Here is a 25806-nt window from a genome sequence, read left to right as displayed (position 1 = left end):
CTATACATAAATGGAGAGTTAATCTTCTATTAAAGCAATGTTATTGTAAAGGTTGATAATTAAACCGGGCGGTGCAGTGGGTAGCGCTGTTGCCTCGCAGCAAAAAGGTCGCTGGTTCGAGCCATGGCTGGGTCAGTTGGCATTTCTGTGTGGAGTTTACATGTTCTCCCCTTGTTCGCGTGGGTTTCCTCCGGGTGCTCCGGTTTCCCCCACAAGTCAAAAGAAATGTGCTGTTGGTGAATTGGGTGAGCTAAAATTGTAGTGTATGTGTGTGAATGAGACTGTATGGGTGTTTCCCAGTGATGGGTTGCAGCTGGAAGGGCATCCGCTGTGTAAAACATGTGGTGGATAAGTTGGCGGTTCATTCCGCTGTGGCGACCCCAGATTACTAAATGGACTAAAATGAAAAGAAAATGAATGAATCATTAACAAAAACACTAACAAAAATAACTGTAAGCAAAAGAAAGCAGGTGAAAGTACCATAATGAAAGGATGATCGCGTGCACATGATTAAAGTGAGGCCAATTAATAATCTGTTCAAAGAATGGTTAAAGCGAAAGCAAGAATCTCGAGTTCTTGAAAGTAGCAACAGGACTGTGGATGCATGTGCATCGCGTTTTCCACTCTATTTCAAAGACAACAAATTGCACCAGTTGCTTTACCAGGCACTGTTGCTTCACGCAAGGAAACAAGAGCGCGCAAGCGTGTGACACTAAAGTGCGGTGAGAATAATCACTATGTTATTCACCCGCTTTCTTTTGCTCACTTGAACAGCATCTCGATTCTAGGATCACATTTGCACTTATATTGAAAAACGGTCATAAACTAACATTCTAATCTTTAGTGACGAGCCAGCACTAGCAATTTAAAAATCCTTTTCAACCAGTCAGAGTGGCTAAAGGAGCAGCTGTTTAACCCTCCACAGCTGAAATCTAGACACATTTGGTGGGTTGACAGGTGTCAATGTCAAGCCTGAAAATATTCATACCCCTGGCAAATTCTGTCTTAAAGATACTTTTATTCAACCATTAATTTTTTTTTATAATTAATATTGTTTTGACTGGAAATGACACAGGCTTCTCCCAAAAGATAACAGCATGATGTTCAAGAGGCATCACTGTGGGAAAGAAAAATAATTTTCAGCTTTTATTTGCAATTGAACAAAAACTTCAGAACTTGCTCAGGTGTGTGAATAATTTCAGGCTTGACTGTATATATAAACAAACAGTGTATGAACTTCCTTTATTGAAACCCTAAAGTATATTTGGAAGAATGCCTCTGCTGTTTTTGTCCTTATACTCAAAGTGAAAGGGGTCTTAAACAATGTTAAAATCAAGAAATAAAGAAAAAAAGAGTGACATTTTTATAATATCTTCGTTTGGTTTCCACAAAAGAAAGAAAACAAAAACCAAATGGGCTTTTTAAACAAAAGTGCAGCCTAAATAGAAGTTTCCATTCCCTTACCACTCAGCAAAAGATGAACTCATTGTGCCAGTTTGTGATGAGCTTGAGGCGAGCGAGTGCTTTTCTCTCCAGCAGACACTGTGATTAAAGCCTGGCGAAATTAAAGAGCGTGTTTGTGAAGTGTCTCCAGGTCCCCGTGCAGCACTAAAGCACCTTTCTATTGTCATCTGTATGTGAACCATGAAGTGCATGCAGCCGCAGAGAGACAGCAAACATTTACTGCACTCATTTCAGGAGTTTTGGGCCACTTTTTTTCAGACTGCCATGTACAAACTATGCAATTATGGAGTGCCAAATCTGCCTTGTTGATTTTTCTCATCTGAGAATATTTAATTATGTTTTTTGGAATCTGATAGTGATACAAATAAAAAATAATGTGTAAAAATGCTTAGAGTTTTACCTAGAGTTTTTGTCTTGTTTGTAAATGTTAGTCCAAATTAGTGTTCACGATACTGGAATTCGGTACCAATCGATATTGATATTTTAAAAACATCCATTTCCCGCTAACATTTGAGCGCTATCGAGCATGTTCTTAAATACCGCTGATTTGCCATTGTGTTCATGTGCTCAACAGAAATAACTGTGATTGGCCATGAAGGTCATCAGTTTACCAAACTCACCACTGTTGACTGAGTGTAACCACAGATACAGGGACACTGAAGCGTTTTAAAGCCACAGTTCATCAGCGGATCACTCGTATGTCAGCTTACAGTCAAACCAGCTGATTGACGTGACTTTGAAACACTCCAGTGCCTCTTTATCTGTGGTTACACTCACTAAACAGCGGTGAGTTTGGTGAACTGATGACCTTCATGGTCAACGGCTAGGGTAGTCACCCGCTAACATACTTCTGAACACACACTGTAAAAAATGCAGGGTTCCACACAATTCATTCATGTTGTCCCAACACAAATCGATTAAGTTAACAACACTTTTAACAAATTTATGTGGATTAACATTAAAAAATTAAGTTGTCTCAATGAAATCTCAAGAATTGTGTTGTTTCAGCTTATCTTAATTAAGTAGTTTGTATATATATATATATATATATATATATATATATATATATATATATATATATATATATATATATATATATATCCCTCTCTTTCACTTGCATTGGCTTCTTGTTCTTTATCATGTACAATATAAAATTCTTCTATTAACTTACAAAGCTCTTCCTATACCTGCCTGGCACCCGATTACCTCTCTGATCTTCTTCACTGGCACACTCCTTCGTGCTCACTAAGATATTCTGCGGCTGAACTGTTATCAGTTTCAAATTGTAAGATGAAGTCTTTCAATGACAGGGCTTTTAGCTGCATAGCACCACAGTTATGGAATTCCCTGCCGTTAGATATTTGTCAGGTGGACTCAGGTAAAATCCCAGGTAAAAACTTTTCTGTTCAGGATTACTTTTAATGATTTTCTGGTTTAGGATTATGTTTATTATTCTTCTGTCTTGTATTTAATGATGTGCCTGTGACATATTGTAAGGTGTCCTTGAGTGCTTTGAAAGGCGCCTATAAAAGTTATTATTATTATTATCATTATTATTAAAATTAAGCAAGTTTTTCCTTAAAAAAGGCAAAATAATCAGCAAATGGGGTATGCAAAACAATCTTATTTCAAAAACAAGATTATTTAGCCTACCCCTGTGGCAGATTATTTGGCTTGTTTTAAGGATAAACTCACTTAGTTTTGACATAATTTCTGAAAACAAGACAATACTTTAACTCAACTTTTATTTGCCTTATACTCATCTTAATTTTGACATATTGTTTGTGTTGATGTTGGTAGCGTTGTGTTGTGGTTTTGGAGTTTTTCAGACTTCGACTTTTGCATTAACTTTTGCATAGCTGTGATACTTGGAGTTTTTTTAGCCCCTTGAGCCTTCCTCCTAACAGTGATAAAGATTGACACACATCCCCTTCCAGGCTTATGAATAACACTTGCAATTGACTGGAAATTATTATTTATTACCCTGACGGTGAAAATGTTTACAGTGTTTTTGCTGTTTTCTTATTGCCACTTCCCATTTGATAACGCTCATTGACCTTTTGCAGCAAATCACAGCTATATTTTTGGTCTTACCAATTGTGATGAATGACTGAGGATTGACCTTTGTGTTTCCTCATATTTATACCCCTGTGGAACAGAAGGTCATGGCTGAGCAATTTCCACTTCCTAGGTCAAGTGTACTCAAAACATTCCATGTGTCATTTAATCAGCTGCTAAATTCAAATCTTTTACTCATGATGGCTCGCACTGTGCCAGAGCAAGATACGTACATTTCTTGTCAGAAATCAGAATTTATCTGTGCTTCAAATAGCATTTATTTTAGATTTCATACTCTCAAAAATACATTAGTGCTAGCAAACAATACACACAGACTAGATGTCTGCACTCATGTCTAATAAGATGTAAATAATAATTATTTCCAGGGTGTGAATTAAACTTTGACGATCAATGTTTTTTTTTTGTGTGTGTGGAATACATGCTTCAGTGAATCAAATGTATTTATTTATTTAAATTGCATCTAATTAATTAATGAAACATATTTAATTGTTAAGTGTTTTCAGGGATATTAAGTGTGTTCTGACTGTAACTTCTGATTAGCTATTTAAGAGGTAACTGTAGGTCAAACTATGCAAATTATGCTTCTAATTTTACATTACTTTTAGACGATATGTAAATACAAACACCTCTTTTAAAAGAAATGCATCTTGTGAACCCTTATGATGCCTATCGTTGCTGTAGATCTGCCGGTTTCAGACTGCTGATAGAAATTTATTCTCACATTAACTGATTGGTGTGATCATCCATTCATAATGGTATGAACTAGAGATGTGAACCTACACTAGTCTCACGGTTCAGTTCGGTTACGATTATCATGCCATCGATTTGGTTAAATTCGATATCACGGTGCATTGGCAATGCTTTCCATACACAATTAGGCAACAACATGTCAAACGGCAGAGGCGCAGTGTTGCAGTTTCTGAGTTTTTAAGTAATTGGAGCGTTGTAAATATTCACGCTCGCCTGTAGCGAGCATATGAAAAAACTGACATCAATACCTAATAACCGGTTATGATTATTACTGAACCGATACCGAATTGTCCGCGTCTGCATCGCGGTGCACTGAAGAAACAATTAATTTTGACACCCCTAGTATGAACGGTTATAGGGGTGGTGAAATCTATAATATATTAATATTAATAGTAATATATATTAATATTAATATTGAAGATACTGATCAGAGAAAACTACTCATCACTAATAAACGGCTGACCCACACACACATCTTGTTATGCAATCCTTCAAGGGGATCTTAAGGGGGGTCAATCCTCCCAAACCACTCTGAAATTCGCACCCTGATTATTTCTAAACATAATCAAACAATGTGCTTTATTCACATCAGATACACACTGTTAAGGTCAATAGAACATTTATTCTGTCCTTTCCCAGTTAAACAGCTACCTACTTTCATGTATTTCCGGAGGCGTTGATGAATTAACATGTTATAAATCCAGCCGCTCAAATCTCTACACTGCAAGGCAGCACGTGTCACCCATCATAGATCAGATAGTATTGTTATGAAGCTTTTTAAATGACCAAATACATGTTCATACACATATATAAGAATCTGAATATCAGTTGATCCATTTAGGCGGAAGCGACAAACTGCAAACTTTGATTGTTTATATCTTCTAAATGCTAATTTGGTAACTGTTTTAGGAGCACATTAGCTTATAAATATACTTAAGACTAGCGTGCTGATGCTAAAAGACTATTTAAATTTCATGGGAACTTTAAGAGTTGTTTTCTGTGAAGAATGAAAACTGTTTTTGTGTTTCTTGTGTTTTTTAGCATGTGGAGTTTCTAGGGGGTTTTGGGTGATTGTTAGGTGCAAGATCACGGAGATTATAAAGTGGCAACGCTCATGTAAAAGTGCAGAACAAATTCCACAACATTGTATAATATTTATGGTCATGGCTTTTGGTCAAATATTAGAGCAATAGATTCTGGCCTTAGCGGTTCCTTGAATTGTGTATTTGATGACAGCTATAAGCTGAAACCATTGGATCTTTTTTTTTATTGAAATCTTTAAAGTCATACCTTTCGTGGCATGTTTATGGGTCAGAATTACTTTGCCTTTAAACCACAATAACAGTTTTTCAATAAATTAGAGTCATACCACAGAGGCATGGGCCTAATGTTTGTGGGCACTGTTGATTTTGTTTGTTTTCTCATAAATATATGCTTTGAAAGTTGATTTACAAATTGGAAACAACCACAAACAAATCAAAGACATCTGGTTTTGACAATAACTCAGCATTTATGTTTTTTTATTAGAGGAAAGTAATTGTGATTGCTGTAACTCAGAAACACGTTCAAAAACAGATGCAGTATATGCTGTATGTAGAATATAAGATAATAATGGAAACATATGAGGTGAATTACAGTCCAGTCCAGTGCATATGTATTCATTTGTATATACCCTGAATGCTTTCCGCTACATTCATTCTTCCCTGACTAAATCATGATAGCAACATACTAAAATCATGCAAGTTACATATTACCTCATACTAGAATCATGTTAACAGCATGCTAATTCATGCTACTAATGTGCTAACAACTTGCTAATTCATGCTAGAAACATGCAAATCTTAAAGTGGTCACAGTTGACTGCATGGATCTTAATCATTCTTTTAGCCAACGTGATGCTTTTTCAAACTAAATAAACTACTTCCAACAGGCTTTCTCAAGCAAACTACTTTCAACAGGCTTTCTCAGACTTTTCTCAAGTTTGTCCTCAAACTTTACTATATAATATAAACTAATATAATATAATATAATATAATATAATATAATATAATATAATATAATATAATATAATATAATATAATATAATATAATATAATATAGTATAATATAATATAATATAATATAATGTAATGTAATTTAATTTAATTTAATTTAATTTAATGTAATGTAATGTAATGTAATGTAATGTAATATAAAATAATATAATATAATATAATGTAATGTAATGTAATGTAATATAAAATAAAATAATATAATATAATATAATATAATATAATATAATATAAAGTAATGTAATGTAATATAATATAATATAAAATAATATAATATAATATAATGTAATGTAATATAATATAATATAATATAATATAATATAAAGTAATGTAATGTAATATAATATAATATAAAATAATATAATATAATATAATGTAATGTAATATAATATAATATAATATAATATAATATAATATAATATAATATAATATAATATAATATAATATCATATAATATAAAATAATCTAATATAATATAATATAAAATAATGTAATATAATATAATGTAATATAATAGAATATAAAATAATATAATATAATATAATATAATATAAAATAATATAAAATAATATAATATAATATAATATAATATAATATAATATAATATAATATAATATAATATAATATAATATAATATAATATAATATAATATAATAGAATTTTTGGAACTATCTTATCTAAATCAATTAATGAATTAATTTATTTATTTGATCTTAAATGTAATGTACAGGGATTTGCTCCATAAAAAATGTAAACAAATGTAAAAACAAGTGCTCAAAAGTAGAGGAGGGAAAATATATCTAAAATCCTGAAAAAAATAATCTCCCTTAACGTCATACAATTCCAATATCTCCAGGCTTAAAATATGCAAATGATCTCACTGTCAGTAGCCAATATCCCTTGACTCTGGAATAACAGTATGAAAGTGGACAGTCAGATTGTACTCACTCCACTGTGATTGAACTATTAGGAAACTATTAGCTTCAGCCCCGAGGACAGTTATGAGTGATGTGGCCACTGACTCCAGCTGACCACGTCCAAAATGACTTTTAACTCAAAACAACATATCCAGCAGTCAAATGATGTGTACATAACGTCAAGTCCACTTACATTCCACGTATTTCTATGTAGGCCGCAGAACATCAGACCGCAATTTAAAGCACTGACCGTACAACATTTGACCCATAAGAAAGACTTTTTTTCAAGGAGGCCACAATCCATCGGAAAAACCCTGCTGTTCTGTGCATCTGTGGGTGGAATCTGCTACCGTGTGCGTGTTGTGTTTGCTCATGCAGTTCTGGAGCAGCAGAGCAGACGCTGCCATAAGCCACATCAGTACCATGAGGTCCCGTTGCAAGGATGGTTCACATTATTCCATCTTTCAGGAGCCCGCTGAAGTCCCAGAGCAGCTCATGTGGGTTCATTCAATTTTCTGAAAAGCAGAGTTGGTTTGTAGCTTCACAAAAGTGGGCACAAATATAAGGAAATTAAGGGATTTGTTGCAAACTTTGGCTTTTTTCTTTTTTAAATGAGTCATGAAAAGTAATTCTTTAAGGGTTTTTACCTTTTTGTTTCTGCATTTTATGTAATGGCCGTCACAATATCTGATTTTTCACCAAGTGATTATTGTAGCCAGAAGAATTCATGGAAAAATTATATCGGAATATCGATAGTTTTTATTTACACATTAAAACATGTAAGAATTCTCTCAGTCCAGTGGTATTATTATGGTTTACTAAACCTAAGATTGTAAAATAGTAATAATTTCTAAATATTAAACATTAAAATGTATTTTCGATTAGTTGCTAGATATTAATAAGCACACATTTGTCATTTACATTTAGTTTGACATAAAATTATAATAAAAAAATGATAATAATAATAAACTACAATCAATAGTAACACATTTGGTACAACAATAGTACAACAAATCATACTACTGCTAATAACAATAATAATAGTAATAATAATAATAATAGGCAGTTCATTCCGTTTTGGCACCCCAGATTAATAAATGAACTAAGCTGAAAAGAAAATGAATAAATTAATAATAATAATAATAATATCCATGTGGGCGACGCAGTGGCACAGTAGGTAGTGCTGTCGCCTCACAGCAAGAAGGTCACTAGTTCGAGCCTGGGCTGGGTCAGTTGGCGTTTCTGTGTGGAGTTTCGCGTGGGTTTCCTCCGGGTGCTCCGGTTTCCCCCACAGTCCAAAGACATGCAGTACAGGTGAATTAGGTAGGCTAAATTCTATGTAGTGTATGAGTGTGAATGAGTGTGTATGGATGTTTCCCAGAGATGGGTTGCAGCTGGAAGGGCATCCGCTGTGTGAAACATGTGCTGGATGGGTTGGCGGTTCATTCCGCTGTCGTAACCCCGGATTGTCACAGTCAAAACAGGGACAAACAAATGTATACAGGAAATCCAGAATTGTAGTTGAGATCACAGGCAAATTGTTCGATACAGGCGGTAAACAGAATAAACGAGACACAAGGCAAGGGTCAAAAGGCACGGCAAGGCAAAACAAGGAAAACGTTTTATGGTGTTAAATGTTAACAAGACTCATCAAAGTCTGTGTGTGTGTGTGTGTGTGCGTGCGTGCGTGCGTGTGCGTGCGTGCGTGCGTGCGTGCGTGCGTGCGTGCGTGCGTGCGTGCGTGCGTGCGTGCGTGCGTGCGTGCGTGCGTGTGTGCGTGCGTGTGTGCGTGCGTGCGTGCGTGCGTGTGTGCGTGCGTGCGTGCGTGCGGTCTATATGGTCCATGTAATTAGTCTTTGAGCAGCTCCCAGCTGTGTGTGTAGGTGTAATCAAAGAAGAACCAGAACAGTTGTGAGTGTGTGGTGCATGACAGGATTTGTAGTTTCTTTGGTGGCAGATTTGTAGTTCTCTAGCAATTTGTATGGACTAGATCACTGGTGATTGTGACAATTATATAGACAATTATATAGAGTCAAACACACAATTTCATTTATTCATTCATCCATTAATTTTCTTTTCGGTGTAGTCCCTTTATTAATTAGGGGTCGCCACTGCAGAATGAATCGCCAACTTATGCAGCATATGTTTTACACAACGGATGCCATTCCAGCTGCAGCCCATCACTGGGCAAACACCCATACACTCTCATTAACACACTAGCTTACACATACACTAGCTTACCCAATTCACCTGTACCGCATGTTTTTGGTCTTTGAGGGAAACTGGAGCACCCGGAGGAAACCCACGCAATCATGGGGAGAACATGCAAACTCCACACAGAAATGCCAACTGACCCAGCCGAGGCTCGAACCAGTGACCTTCTTGCTGTGAGATGATCGTGCTACCCACTGCGCCACCATTACACCAAAAGAAACAATAATAATGATAATAATTATTTAAAATGAATTAAATGATATAGACAATTAATGACAAACACACAAGAAAAAGTTTAGTTTATTTAAACTAAAATCATCAGAATAAAATCATTTGGGTCGATTGCTAAATATTAATAAGGAAACATTTCTCATTTTTATTTAATTTAATACAAAAAAATACATTAATGATAATATTATACTAAATTTAAATATATTATAAAGCCTTAAAGACAAACACACAATAAAACTTTAACTAATTAACATATAATAACATAACTAAATGTATTTATTTTTTCTATTACAGTGTAATTTCTGAATAACATTATAAAATGACAACTTGTTTTCTGGAGAATGTTGCTTTTTTATTAATACAATCTTATGCACTTAAGAAGTTGCTGTCAAAAGAATCACCTTCTGATATTCTCATATGATTTTGCCATTTCCTTTTCTGACTTCTGCACAATAACATGGGCTTTCATGCTTGTGTAAAAGAGTAAAAGAGCATGTCTCTTATGTGGCATTTCACAAACCTCAGAGGCGGTTGAATTGACAGTGATTGGGTCTCCAGCATAAAGCTCTGCTTCTTCAGAGACGTTCGGCATGACGGGGTCAGTGCAAAGGGTCGCCCGGCGCACATTTCCAGAGGTGCTTCTGGCATGTTTATTGTTCCTGTTAAAATGACCACTGGAAATGCCTGGCTTTAAATCCTCATGGGGAGAATTTGTCAGAGGTGGCACGAGTCTTCCTGCTCTCTCCGAGCTTTTTACAGCGGTCACTGGTAAACACCAGGTCCTGGGTTTTAAAACCTCTTATGTGAATGGAGAACCTGCCTGTAAAAAATAACTGAATCAAATGCTCAGGAAATTTAATACATATAATGTAGGTGTAATAACACATTGCACCTAAGATAATGTTTGTAATATAAACAGTAAATATTTTTCATTTGTTTTTAGTTTAACTTGATGTATTAAAATAAAAATAAAAAATTTACTTTGTATAGATGCATTTTAAATAAAAATATACTGAAACTTTAACATTAAAAGTGTATTATTCAAAATATAGTATTTGTTATTATTAATTATTATCTAATATTCATTCATTCATTTTGTTTTCGGCTTGGTCCCTTTAGTAATCAGGGATCACCACAGCAGAATGAACCATCAACTTATCCAGCATATGTTTTACGCAGCGGATGCCCTTCCAGCTGCAGCCCTTCACTGGGGAACACCCATACACTCTTACATTCCCACACATACACTACAGACAATTTAGGTTACCCACTTCACTTACAGCGCATGTCTTTGGACTGTGGGGGAAACCGGAGCACACGGAGAGAACATGCAAACACAGAAATGCCAACTGACCCAGCCAGGGCTCGAACCAGCTACCTTCTTGCTGTGAGGCGACAACACTACCCACTGCACCACCGTGTTGCCCATATATGAAATAATTTTCACATAAAATTTTTCTCAGTTGTTTTTAGTTTAACTTGATGCACTAAAATAAGTAAAAAAATATTTTTTAAATAATGATAATTTACTTTGCATAGATGCTTTTTAAAAATTCTACTAAAACATAAAATATTTAAAATGTAACATTAAAATTTTACTCATAAAAAATGGTATCTGTTAATAATATTATCTAATATTTTTACATATTCATTAACATTAAAATATCCTAATGATGACAAATTATTGTGATGATATTAGGAATATTACATTTAAAAAGTGTGTGTATATAGTATTGTGCAAAAGTTTTAGGCCAACATTAAATCTGTTGTTTTACTGATGGTATAATGCAGTGGTTCCCAACCTTTATTTGCCTGAGACCCTCTTTTCCCCCTGGAAAATATTGTAAGGCCCCCTCAACATTTAATGATATTATCGCTCATATAAGTTTGCAGTAAGGATGACAAAAAATGTTGTTTTCAAACAAACGGTATGTTTATTACTATATCTAGATATGCTGATGCACAAATAATATTAAAATATAAAAGCAAAACATCAGTAAGCCGTTTTTAACTGAAAAACGTAAGCCTTTGGCCTTTAAATTGGCCCTTTATTAGTTGCTAATTTTTAAAAACTTTTTGTCAGTAGCTGTGACGTCCCTCATCTCATCTCATCTCATCTTACACAAAAGAGCTCACTGAGACCCCCTGTTGAACCGCTGGTATAATGTATAATTGTGACCCTTAATCACAAAAACATCATAAGTGTGATTTTTTTTGTCATTTTCAGATTGAGATTTATAGAGGGTGAATGAATTCTCTTTCAGATGATGTATAGTTTGCTAGGATGGGAGTTAGGTTGGGTTAGAGTTTGAATTATTTAGGTTTAATTGATTAAGACATAAAAAAGAGTGTTGGAGAGAGGCTGTTTGTCCTGCTTTGAGCTGCATTTCTACCTGTGTTGTTAGTTGATGGAATTGTGAATGCTGAAAAGTACAGATATGTTTTAATCCACTCCTTCTGGAAAACTTCGGTGGTAGTAGTTTTGATTTTCAGCATGATGATGATCCAATAATTGCAGTGAAATCCTATTTGGAGAAAGAAAACAGCTGATGAAACATGGACAGTCATGAAATGGCCTCCACACGGTCCAGATCTGAATATTATAGAGGCTGTATGAGGACATAAAAAGACAGATATGACTCTCTAAACCTAAAGAAGGACTCTGGAAAGTGCTAAAAGAAACCTGATGTTTATATCAGTGTTTCTCAACCACGTTCCTGGAGGCCCACCAGCACTGCATGTTTTGGATGTCTCCTTTGTCTATCACACCCGTTACAGGTCTTTCAGTCTATGCTAATGAGCTGATGATCTGAATCAGGTCTGCTTGCATAAGGAGACCTGGAAAATGTGCAGAGATGGTGGTCCTCCAGGAACATGGTTGAGAAACACTGCTTTATATGATGTTTTATTTGATGATGTTTTCATGTTAACCTCCATGGTGTTTTTGTTTTCAACGGAAAATAATAAACTGCCTGCGGCAAACATCATGAAGGAGAGTAATAACTGACAGAACTCTCAGTTTTGAGTCTTTAATTTCATCTCATCATCTGACATTGTCAACACAACAGTGTTTACTAAAATCCATTTACTCAAACCTTTATTTATATACAGCATTCTCCAGAAGCACACCGAGTTATTATTTACTTCAAGTCCATTTTGTGCCCATAACTCCTCCTGCAGCCATTAACCCGTCTGTCTCTGCTTCTCCTCTCTGAGATCCTCCATCTATCACTTTTCTTAGCGCGTGGTTTGATGCTTTAATCAGCTCCAGCTGCGAGAGCCAGATGAAAGACAAACACTCACAGTTACAGAGAGATGAGAGAAAAGCATACTCTACGGTCCCGCATCGGTCCTCCTGGTGTCATTAGTCCTCTTTATGCCGAATTGACCGTCCTGTGATCTCCTGCCAAAAATCTGCACCTTACCCCAGCCCGAAGTACCTGCTGCTACTCCTGTCAAGGCCAGAGATGAAAAGCTCAAAGCTGTGTTATTTTAGAAACCAACACCTTTCAGAAGTCTTCCAACGCCAATATTTACATCCAAAACTCAGCCCTTTACACCATACCTGACATAAATTGCGGTCGACTACTAGAACACAAGTCTGCGTCTGATAAAAACACCAAACATGACCTGTTCCTGTCAGATGCTTCTTTCCATCCAAGACTTTTTTGCTCATTTTGTAGAACGAAGTATTAATTCTTACCAATTTAGCATGATTCTTTTTCGTGTTGGTTTTTAAAAGGATTACTGAGTCACAGTACAGCCAAACGAATGGCTTTCCCTATAAGGTAACAAAACATAAAAGCAAAGCAATTACAGACCATTTAAGCCAACGTACATTTCTAACATGTTTTGATCAAGTGTAGGTTTAATGCAAGTGCAATTCTGCAAATAAAGACAGGCTTTCAGAAATGCTTACAATGACAAAATCACAAAATACACATAAAAAAAGCTTAAGACTCAACCTCAGTAAAACCCATGTCAGCATTTTCTTTTCATTTGTCTTTCAGTTTTCTGCCATGAAACACATAAAATAAACACACAGATGCAACAAAACAGGTTAATGTAAATGGAGTGGGCAGAATGACCAAAATTATATTTATTTCATATAAATAGACATCAAACATTTTAAACATTAAACATTTTTTAATGAATTTATTTCACGATAACACTATTTTCATTATATAGTTATTTAAATAGATAGCTATTCTATAATAACAGCCAAAAAGGTTTGAATAAATCAACCTAAATACTTCAGAAATAAAAAGGACTTTTTTCATTGATGTACACCTTGTTCAATATTGGATTTATCATATTGGATTTTTCAAATTCTTTTTTTGTTGAGCTGATGCCGATACTTTTCCTGTTTGTGTGCTTTTTGAGTGTTGATTGACACGTTTAAGGTGCAGTAGGTGATTGTCTTTAGAAAAAAATGTGTTTTTTGTTGTGTTGGTCGAAAGTCTCTTCACAGTCCAATAGTAATGATTAAAGTTAATGATCTAAATGTGTTTATATGTATTTTTATATTCTAGGTAAGGTATAAGACTAAAAAATGTTCATCCAATTAAATATTGTCGGCTCAAACTGTGTCAGCAAATGTAGATTTGAACAACTGTGCACCCGTTCACGCAGATCCACCGAAAAACAAATGCTGAATCAAAACTTGTTAAAATTCTGAATCAATGTTGGAGTTACTTTTGCATGCTGGAGAAAGGATGACATCATGACTGAAGTATTTCTGTTAGACAGGTAATGTTACGTTTTAAAACTATTTTAGTCACGCAAAGCTGATGTAGATTGTGCTGTGTTAAGAAAGGGTTGTATGCGCAGAAGTGTTGTTCAGCAACTGAAATCTTCCGGCGAACCATTGATGTGACTATTTTCAATTTCATAAGAGACTTTTACAGAATAGATAATGTAGATTTTAATTAGTTTAACAGCAAAACATCAGTGAATAGCGCTATTCTGCCTAGTCTGCTTTACTGAGGTGAAGTTGGTTTTATATTCACATTCGTTCATTTTGTAGCCTGTGAGGCGCTCTCTATATTGTTTACCATGCTACTCTGATTATTCGCTCTGAAATAGCATGTAAGTGTGCCGACATACAGCCATATTGTACGAGTGTGATATTGCGTTTATACAACAGTTTGATGGCATAGTCGTATATATAAAAAAGAAAAACAAGCACAGTAAAGTCTCAATAACCCTTTTGTTAGAGGCTGCTTTCTTCCGCCATTCATTCACATTTGCAGCTGACGTCAGAACAGCAGAAACCATTGCTCATTCACTAACGCCACTTTAGAGCTAGTATTTAAATGATTCTCTAGTGTAATGTCTAAAGTGATGACAGAACAGGTGATTTTGCTATTATTTTAAGATTATAAGGCTGAACAACATGAAATGCCATCAAACTACAGAGATTTCCCAGTATTTCTCTGTTGCAATCGGGAGATCACAATAATTAACCCTGAAAAAGCCAAAGCAAAGTAGACACTACCAGATGGTACTATGGTATGGTACAGCACTACAAAATACAAAAGAGATAGATTGACTTAGAATCGAATTAGATTGACTTATCTGATTGATATCACTTATCTGTTTTAGAATGACTTGATCAGCTGTGGTTTGAGTTTTATTAAGGACTTATCGTAAGGACTAAGGACTTATTATGCGGTCTCTGTCACCGCTGATGGCTGACCAATATACCCCCCACCAGCCCCCCCACCCCCCATTGTACATTTATCACAGGGGGGTACACAGAGTTATTCTGTACTCATATTCTCAGTTTCATGTCGCTAATCCGAAACAGTTCATCTGAAGCACAAGTGTCAAAGTCAGCTCCTGGAGGGCCGTAGCCCTGCACAGTTTAGTTCCAACCCTAATTAAACACACCTGATCAAACTTATTGAGTCCTTTAGGCTTGTTTGAAACCTATAGGTAGGTGTGTTGGAGCAGGGTTGGAACTAAACTGTGCAGGGCTGCAGACTTTGACACCCCTGATCTAAAGTCTCAGAGCAGATAGACTGATTGGCCACACACTTGTCTACATGTTGTGGTAGACACAGAATAATGAAACTATTATGTTTGATCATTTATTCCGTCGTATGATATCGCCATCGTCATATTGCCCAGCACTATGTAAGAGTACATATTTTATAGGCATATTATTTTCAGCCCATACATCTGCAGCTGATGCGTGCATTTTTGCACAATACAATAATATTTCTGAAAAAGTGGACAACTTTTCACGATCAAATACTGTCATACATTGCACCCCTACTTTCTGGATGTTTCCTGGTGATAGTATCCTGGCAGGCGACTTGTATACCAGTGGAGTGCTGCTTTCTTGCATGAAGAAATAATTAGGGTGCTCAGTGATCTTGACATCTATATGATGTTTTACAGGCGTCGCATTATACTGCAGATCCCTTTTAATGGACATCTGGAAAGTGCCGCTCACTTCACAGATCTGGAGGAGCGCTCCGATGATGTCATATCGATCCATTACTCAAAGGAAATATGGACAAGTGATGTTTGCTAATACAAATCCGCCATATTGCCTCCATTGACAGCTTGTCCTGTGGTGCAGCGTTGCAGTAGATGCAGGTCAGGGTAACCTTTGGGGTTACTGCCAACTACTTGAAAGGGCGTCAGTACGGAGAGAAGGCATCTGGTATGTTTCACAACACGTGCCTGCGTTTTGTTATTTGCTGTTTTCGTCCAAATGGACATCCATTGGTGATTTTTGAGCAATGTTTGGCAATGGGTGAAGGCAGTGAATCTGTTATGTTTTATAAAGCTGTTGCTTGTTTTGACAGAAGGGTTGCGTATTGGAAGATGTGGCTGTGTGAAAATAAGAAAAAATAAGTGATAAGCTGCAGTTTTTTAATAGGGATAGTTCACCCAAGAATGAAATTTGGCTGTCATTTGTTTAGCTTCATGCCATTTTAAATCAAGAAAATCTGAAAAATTAGTTGTATAATAACAATGGAATGACACAAGAAGAAAGTACCAAACAACTGAAATGTATTTAATACTTTATATGAAAGCGTTTTTGGTGATGGCAGCTTAAAAATGCCTCTCATATGGAGAATGAAGTCATATGAATTGCTCAGGTGTGAGTTTTTTACAGACTTCAACAGTGTAAAAATCTTGATTTCTCGTCTATCAAATCTGAGCTTTGAATTTTTATTTTCTATTGGATTCAACTCAGATGATTGGCTGGGCCATTCTACAGCTTGATTTTCTACAGCTAATATTAATTTGCTCTTGCAGAGTGTTTCTGAATAACTACTGAGAGATTTCAGCTGCTGTCTGGGCTTTCACTGCCTTTCTACACCCTCCTATCTTCATGTGTTCAATACTTTTTCCCTGCATCATTTCATTTTATTACATACAATTTAATTTGTAAACTACTTAGATTTGTTTTCTTTGAATGTAAGATTTTCTTTAGTTGTTACCAACATCCAAATTCAAGTCAACAGCACTTTTTGAAATATGTTTTCTGAGAAAAATGGTGACGTGTTCAATACTTATTTTCCCCACTGTACCTCATCTGCTTCATTTTAATTAAGGGATTTTATTTATTTATTTATTTACTTATTTATTTATTTATCAGTAAAATACATTATGAGAGGGAATAGGGTTGTCAAGATTATGAAATTTGCCTGATGATTAATTGTCTATGAAAAAAGTGCAATTATGCAATTAAGGCTTTTAGGCTTTGTCATGCAAAAAAGCAACAACACACAAAATATTCAGTTAATCACAATATATTAATACTATTTTTAGTAAGTAAAGTGCATCAAGATGCTCCCTAAATAATAGTTATGATATATTGTGATTAACTAAATCCTTTATGAGTTGTCACTTTGTACTTTAAAACATTCAAAGAATGTATTTGATTCTGTAAATGCCAAAAAAAAAATTAACAAAAAACAGTCCAGAAAGCAACACAACTATATTTTTTAGAATGAAAATAGGCTCTTTAGATCAGTGGTTCCCAAAGTGGGGGTCTGGCCATAGCACCAGGTACATTGTGCTACATTAAAATTATATACAGGCCACAACTAAAACATGGAAGGTAGTCTCAAAGTGGCATTATTTAAAATTATATAATGAACAGACTTGTTAGACTTGGTTTATTTGTTTATAACCACTTCAGAAAATATTGAGGGTTACGAGTCACTGGCATTGTTATTTTGGGGGTGGCCGGCTGAAAAGTTTGGGAACCCTGCTTTAGATTATGAACAGAAACAACACTCAGACACAATGTGGCTTTCAAGATCCCTCTATAAAAGGTTATTCTCCTATATCACTTGAAAATTCATTTTGGAACCTTTATTTTTAAGAATGTAGCTCTGAGTGATTGACCACTCACTTTCTGGATCATTGCTATAGAAATGCAATTGTAAATAGCTTTATAATATTCTCATTTTTCCACATCAAATCATATTCATAACTTGAATTGACACATTAGTTGTTGTTTATGCTCACTGGTAGATTTGTATTTCCAGTTTTGGGCTTAATCAGGCAGGACTTGTTGCATGTCAAACGCCTCAGATCTGTGGATGCAATGAGCCGGAGGGATGTGTGGCTTTCACTCGGCCGCCGGTCAACAGGGCCAGAGAGTAGTAGGAGGTATCCTGTTTCCCCCTCTTCCTCAGCTCTCTGAAGTGATGCCAAGAAGAGAAAGAAAGAGAGCGATCGCTCAATAAACAGCTGTAATAACTCATAGTATGTCCTTCAATTTAAATATCAGTACATGTCTTTCAGTCACCTTTCACCACTGTCTGTTAGTCGCACACATCTCTTTGGACTTCCATCCATCTATATTTTCTCTCACTACCTGCTTTCATATTTGTATTTATCCATCAGTCAGTGTGTGTGTGCGTTTGCTCACGTGGGTTTGGGGGTCGTCCATCAATGTGCTGTTTTTGTCTGTCTGAGGTCATGTGACGTGAATGATAGCCTCAATAAAATGCTGTATTGAAATTATTGGGAGCGTAGTATGTTTATGGCGTGCTTGGCTTTGTATGTAAGTTTCCTTCTGAGAAAAGAATGTGCTGTTTTCCGTTTGATCTCTTATCTCACCCGCTATAGTATGAAATGAGATATAGCACCAGATCGAAAATATGAAAGCCATATTGTGGCTTACACTGAGAGACTTTTGATATTAACTCTAGATTTCAGACAGGAGTTGCACCCTGTGTTTTTAAACTTAAGAACTAACAGTTGTTTAATTTAACCATAATTGTCTGGCCTGACATCATTTATTCATTTCATTATTATACATTTGGATTACAAAACAGCAGTGCCTTAAGTAAATAAAAATTGCTAATATTTTAAAGAGCCCCTATTATGCATTAAAAAGGTCATATTTTGGTTTTGGGGTCTCCAACAACAGTCTGATATGCATGCACAGTCAAAAAACACTTTAATTGTCTTATAATATGCATTTATTTTTACCTAATTATCCCAGCGACTCCCATATGATTCGTTCAGTGATTTATTTGTTCCCAATACCCTCCTTAGCGTGAAGCTAATCTGTGCTGTGCAAATCTAAACAAAGCAGCATGTGACGCGTTTTCAACGTGATTTTAGACACGATATAAAAATATAAAGTGTTAACCAGATACAGTACAATACGCGTAGAGTGGTTACAAGTAACAAAACACAAGTAAATACACATTTTGCAAGCTAGAGAAAACATAGAGGCAACCATTTTAATCGCACTTACTTAACTTACTCTTGTGAAATGGAGAAAGGAACTGATCCATGAACTGTGTACTGTAACTTTTCTGTCAAGCTCTGACAAAGTCCCATACATCAACAGACTTTTCTGGTCCTTCCTTTAACGGCTGACAAATCCCCCTTTTTAAGCGTGTGGATTGCTGAAGTACTCATCAGAAAAAAATGATGGGAACACAGCACAAGGCTGGGGCTATAATGCTGAGGTATTTTTTGTAAAAATAAACTTCAACCACTGACTCTTCATAGATTCTCTTCAATTGGGTTGAGGTCTGGATATTGAGCTGGCCACTCAATACCAATCCTTTTTTGCCTGAAGCTAAGTTGTTGCTTGATTATACGTTTGTTTAGGGTCGTTGTGATGTTTAAACACTAGTTGCAGGCATTGCCTTTTCAGCATGGGGAACTAGATTTATTCCAACTGGCCTATGTAACTTGTTAAACAATAAATAGGCATAGTATAAGAAACATTCCAATACCATGATTTTTGCATGATCATAATGAACTATTTTCATAAAGTACAATAGCTTGAATTCAGTATCTGAGTACTGTGTGTCACATTGCTGACCATCCACAATAAAGGGCATTCAATGGTAACGTTATGTTTCTCAAAGAATTAATGTTCTCATTAAACTTCACACTGCTATTATTTTGAACAGTTTTTAGTGATACATAATAGAATTATGTTTTTCATCTCAAGATCCAGTGATTTGTGTGCTATAATTAGTATTTTGCCAATTAGCTTCTTCTACATGATGTACAGGATTGTGTTGCTGGTGTGTTATGTTCAAAGGTAAACCATGTGTAATTAGGGAGGTTTTTTGCCTGTTAGCGTTTTGTGCATTTTATTGGGTGCGCTGATATTATAGTACTTTCTTAATAATCTTTTTTTAGCATTTTTGTGGTTTTACAGTACCACTCCCTTTCCACTTTAGTTGTATAGCAAATCATTAAACTCATGCAATTAATATTTGTGAACTATTCTGAAAATCTGTTAGTTCCTTTATTGTGCTTTAGCCTTTTGTAGTTTATAGTTAACTAAACCATTATTTAAAACACGGAGCTTGCTGTAAGCTAAATAAATACAACAATAGCTTTCAAAACGTTTGACATTAGCTGCAAAGAAGACAAAATGTTTGAAGCTGAGCTTTTCTTTTGCGTGAGATCATGCTGTTTCAGTTGGATCACTCTGTGGGTTTCTTGTTGTTTAAGCAAAGTCACCACTGTGCTCTCCCCATGTCATGTTTGTGTAAGAGACGTCTCTCCAGATGACCCCAGTGCCAAGTTACACCAACTTGCTGTCTTGTACCATTGTTATTTCAGGGTTTTGTCTGTGTTCAAGTGATGTAATTTGCAATATCTTTGGTGTTATGTTTATTGATGTCTTCACTGAGAAGATCAGTAGTACAGAACAGGCTTTACAAAAGCTTATTTGTCAAACAGACTCTGATTGGCTTGTTAGCAAGTTCACAAACTGTTCTGTCAGCTGCAAAGTTTGATTTGGCTGCGAAAGCTTCCTGATCAGATGTTTGGTCTTGAATCCTATAAGATGGTTTGTTTGACTAGGAACATGCCACAGAATTAAATGAAGCAGTTCTGCGTGCTAAATGAACTATACTTAACAAATCTGCATATCTCAGATCGTAGATCTTGGACTTCATTTGCATGGAAATTATCCCAGACAGTTTTGCAGTTCTCCATCAATCATGATACCAAGCAATTCTGTGATTCTGTGACCAACTTGTAGGTAACCTCAAGTCAGTGACTTGTTAACAGACATATTACAGACATCCAAGTAAAAGTTTAGCATGTCCATTCCATGGTGCTCAATTTCCCACTCAAAATGTTCATTGTCATACGCTGCAGTTCCTCTTGGGAAAGCATCAGTCAGGTCTCTCAGTTATACATTAGCCACTAAATGAGCTGTGTAGCCTTGAGAAACCCAATGCTGTGAAACCAGATCCATTGCATTAGCAAAACTAACGAGACCTGGACAAGCTTATTCTTTCTCCCTATTAATCTTATATTCGCTTACTTGAATGTTTCTTTTCCAAAAAAAAGGAGTCAAGAGGAATGGCGGGTGAACCACAAAACTCTACAAGTTAGCATTGGATTCCTTTGGCTTGTTCTGCAGAAACAGTTCACTCAGCCAAGTCTCGCTTGGCTCGCTAAGAATGGCTAGCATCTTTTGAGTTGAGTGCTCCAAAACGTGTCAAATATTCTCACACTCGTCTCACTTTCACACCCTGAAAATAAATTACTTATGTTGGTTAAACAGCACTTGCTGTTAGAACTAAACTTTTGTTTTGTTTTATTATTTGAGTATTCCAACTAGATCAAGGTGGCACAGTGGCTCAGTGGTTAACACTGTCATCTTACAGCAAGAAGGTCACTGATTCGAGTCCCAGCTGGGCCAGTTGGCATTTCTGTGTGGAGTTTGCATGTTCTCCCTGTGTTCGTGTGAGTTTCCTCCAGGTGCTCCCGTTTCCCCTACAGTCCAAAGACAATTGGCTGGAATAGTTGGTGGTTCATTCCCCTGTAGTGACCGCTGATAAATAAGGGACTAAGCCGAAGGAAAATTAATGAATCAATATTTGAACTGGATCAAAACAGTATTGCTGTCTTAACCAATAGTGTAAAGCCGCCTTTCCACTGCACATGACAAGCGACAAGCAACAAACCGAAGTCATTCATTTTCAATTGGGAGTAGTCTGGGAGCTGCGTGTTCCAATCATCTTGGTATATGGAAAATTCGGATCCGATTTGAGCTGTGAATTAAAATATTCAAACTCCTACGACTAGACTGTCGTAAACTGGCCAACTGGATGTGATGTATTTCATTGTTGTCCAAGCAGATCTGTATGCTCAAGATGAGAAATAGTATTTTTTTTCGTTATTTTTTGAATCCGAAAAAAAGTTTATATTAATAAACATTTCTATTCATAAATGAGTAGTAAAAATAAAAAAAAAATTTATGTTGTTCCATCATTTCCTCCGTGGTCTATGAGTTTCTAGTCATTCATTCGTTCATTCAACCATGGTCAACAGGCAGAGAATAATGGCTCCAGCTTCTCCCCCATGGTGCAGAATGTTGTGTGCAGTGGAAATGCAGCTTCAGTTTTTAATTGCATACTGTATACGAATAATGTTTGTAAACTAAGTTGGTGGTGCAAAAATGACACATTTGAACTCCTTTAGACACATAAAATGGGTTTTGAGATGATTTGAGAAAAGTATTCTTTATAAATGTAGCTTTTGAGGTCATCTCGTGCACTATTGCCGTGTCTCAGTCTTCGTGTCTCCGTGAGTTATGGTAAGGAAAAGCAGAGAGGATTTAGCAGAGATTTTGAGAAAAGCAGTGCGAGCACACTTTGACCCACTTATGATTCAGTCAAGATTGAGATTCCACTAAACTTCTTATGAACTGTTATTGTACTGCAAAGGCAAACCGCTTCTTAAACAGTACATCCCCAAATCCCTGGGCTCCTGTGTGTGTGTGAACACATACTCTATATGTGTGTTTTTGAATATGCATGCACTTTAGCTTCACCCCCAGGGCCCGAAAAGATCATCATCCAATCAGTCATCATGATTACTGGCATCTGCCCACAAATTCAAGCACACTCTAGAAATTATGAGCTTGGGTTTCTCCCCATTTTTGAGAAGGCACTTTATTTAAATCCTTTTTGTTGGAGAGATGGAAAGAGAAAATCTATCCCACTTGTAGTTTCGGACATCTACCTTTGAAGCACTTACAGTATGTGCTTAAAACCAATTGTTTTCCGCTGTCTTATTACATGCACAGTTCATATAGTCAACCTGACAGATGTTTTAAAAATGGCTTGTTGAGTACAATAATAAATATGCGATTGCTTATTGTGACCAGCATGCTTCCTTTTCTCATCCATCTTCAAACAGTGCTGTGACCAAGAGGAAATATTTATCTTACAGTGCTGCTTTAGAGTTCTTCAGTTGGACTTTATTGAGCTCCACTAGTCCCCCTGACACTTCCCAGCTTTCTCTGCTCAAGCCAGGCTTTCATGGAAAATGGCTTTGTCCATGAAGCAGATCCTTGGTCAAACCTCCCTTCTATGGTTTGTTACCTCAAGCTTTCACTGTTCAAGCCTCAGGCGCCCAACTTCTGTCAAGCTAACGTGAAGTGAATAAAGACAGGTATGGCAGTGTTTATGAATATCGTGGCCTCCTGCTCAGTCGTAAAATATTAGAGTTTGCTTCAGGGGCTTGGAGAGTTAGAAGGTGGAACATCTCTCCACTGTGGGCTGCGACTTCTTGTCTTCATGATGATTATTTTTCCTACACTTGCTCCATGGCCTCTGCCAGGACCCGATCTCAGACTCTCTGATCTCAATTCTATTAAGGTCTGTTTGCACATTTTCAGCCACCATCCCCTCCAGACGTCTCATGGCCAAAGTGTAATGTTGTTGGAGTAGTTGGTACAGTAAATGTCAGGGCTTTTTTTCCTTTTATTTGATGAACAAGAAGCTGAATTGTACGTAATTTTGCTTTCTGTATTGGCATGGAATGGCATTTCATTTACTCCCAGATAGTCATCACTTCTACACAAGTCTCCTTCTGTCTCTTTCTCTTTCTCTCACTCTCTCCATTTGTTTATCTGTCTGACGCTCTCTCCAGAGCAGTGCACCATGGCTGTGAAAGTCTTTATGTCTGCTAGCTGCCAATAGCTTCCTTTTTTTTGGCTTGGTTGATCAAGCCCAAGTGTAGCAAAAGATCTCTCCATGTGCACTTTTAGTTTACCGCAGTATATGTACCTGCCGCAGAGCACCAGAGCAGCATTTGAATGCCAAGGGCTGTGAACAAAGTCAGATAAATATGTTGTGGAATTGTGCAGTTGAGTCACTGGTTTATTTGTGGTAGAAAAGTGCTGAGTGGTCGTGAAGTATAAAATATAGAATATAAAACTAGATCTGGGGATTTACATTGAATATTAACAATAAATTACAAATTTTATGAATTGGGATTTGTTTTCCTATCTCACCTGCCAACATAAGTCATCCATGCTGGTTGGGTATCAATTCTTATATTATTTGACATTCAGTCTACAGACAATCACTGGTTAGCGTAAACAAAGATCAGGACCTTTGAATAAATACCACTGAACCATGGTGTCTGGGTTCTTTTTGGGACATTTGGCTGAATCTAATGTGTACTCTCCTCTTCCAGGTTACAGCTACTGATGCGGATGGTGGGTCTTTTGGCTCCATCTCTTACTCTCTGGGCTCTGGTCCAGGCAGTGTGACCCCGTCTCAGTTCACCGTTGACAAGCACAGTGGACAGATCTGTACTACCACCAGTCTGGATCGTGACCAGGGTCCGGCCAACTACGACTTCACCGTCACAGCTGTGGATGGGGTGAGTGTCCAGTGATTCTCAGCAAACGCATCTTGGATTAAAACAATTGGGACATCTGATGTAACTTGATTGTTTTCAGGAGTATGGCAAATCATGTCCATTGAGCATCCATAGTAATTCTTGAGTACCATTTTTGCATTTTGTGCCTAAATAATATGTTTAAAGCACCAAGCAACGAAAGGAAATTTAACCAGACATATTAGAGCGTTCGGGAGCAGCTGGGCCTTAAAGAGCATCAGCTTGTAATATTTAATAAGATGGGGATTTTCCTGACATGCCATTTGCTCCATATGGGATACCAGGCGAGCAAGATGTTTAGCAGTAAGAATGGTATCCCATGTGTACTCTGTCCTCTTGGCAGATTGCAGTTCTCAACAGGGAATATAGTCAATCTACTTCCTGATCAGAACTAGTCTTTGAAATGTTACAATGCTTTTTGGGTCGCATAATGTAGCTACAAAATAATTTGTGTTGCCGTTCAAGCCAATTGTTTTTAAGGGCGCACTCACATTAGGTACAGTTGCCTTGAACCGTGCCAAAGCGAGATTATCCTCCATCCCCTCTGCCCCTCAGCCTGCACTCACAATGCAATTTTACCTACCGGACCTGAGCACGCTTACATCATTGATGATGCGACTGTTCAGCTTAACAGGAAGAGAAGCGCTCTCGCTCAGCACAGTGAAGATTGCTTCAGTTATATCGTTTTGTATTATTTTTAGTCGTTTGGGATGCAGTGACACGCAGTCAAATATTTTGCCGTACAGATCCACTACTTTTGGCGCTCATAAATAATCATAAAAGTCCTCGTGCTGCAGGTATTTGGAGGTTTTCTGAAGGTGTAGCTGACGTGCAGCGAGGGGTTTGCGTCTTTAATGAACTACGACGTTTGTATGCATTGAAAATTAAGAATGACCAAAGTCAAAATGAAACGCGCTCTGCCACACCTCTTCTATCCGGGC

At 36.6% G+C, this 25806-nt stretch overlaps 1 protein-coding gene across 1 annotated transcript in view; it reads left to right on the top strand.

Moving 5' to 3' along the window:
- Window positions 1-25806, top strand: part of dchs1a (dachsous cadherin-related 1a) — a 186790-nt gene that overhangs the window by 122359 nt on the left and 38625 nt on the right. Inside the window, exon 3 of the mRNA XM_056474545.1 lies at window positions 24659-24847. Coding sequence (XP_056330520.1) covers window positions 24659-24847 — 189 coding nt within the window. The remainder of the gene's footprint in view (window positions 1-24658; window positions 24848-25806) is intronic.

Source organism: Danio aesculapii, chromosome 15, assembly GCF_903798145.1.
Source record: "Danio aesculapii chromosome 15, fDanAes4.1, whole genome shotgun sequence".
Classification (NCBI taxonomy): Eukaryota; Metazoa; Chordata; class Actinopteri; order Cypriniformes; family Danionidae; genus Danio; species Danio aesculapii.
This window is presented reverse-complemented; position numbering and strand designations above follow the sequence as displayed.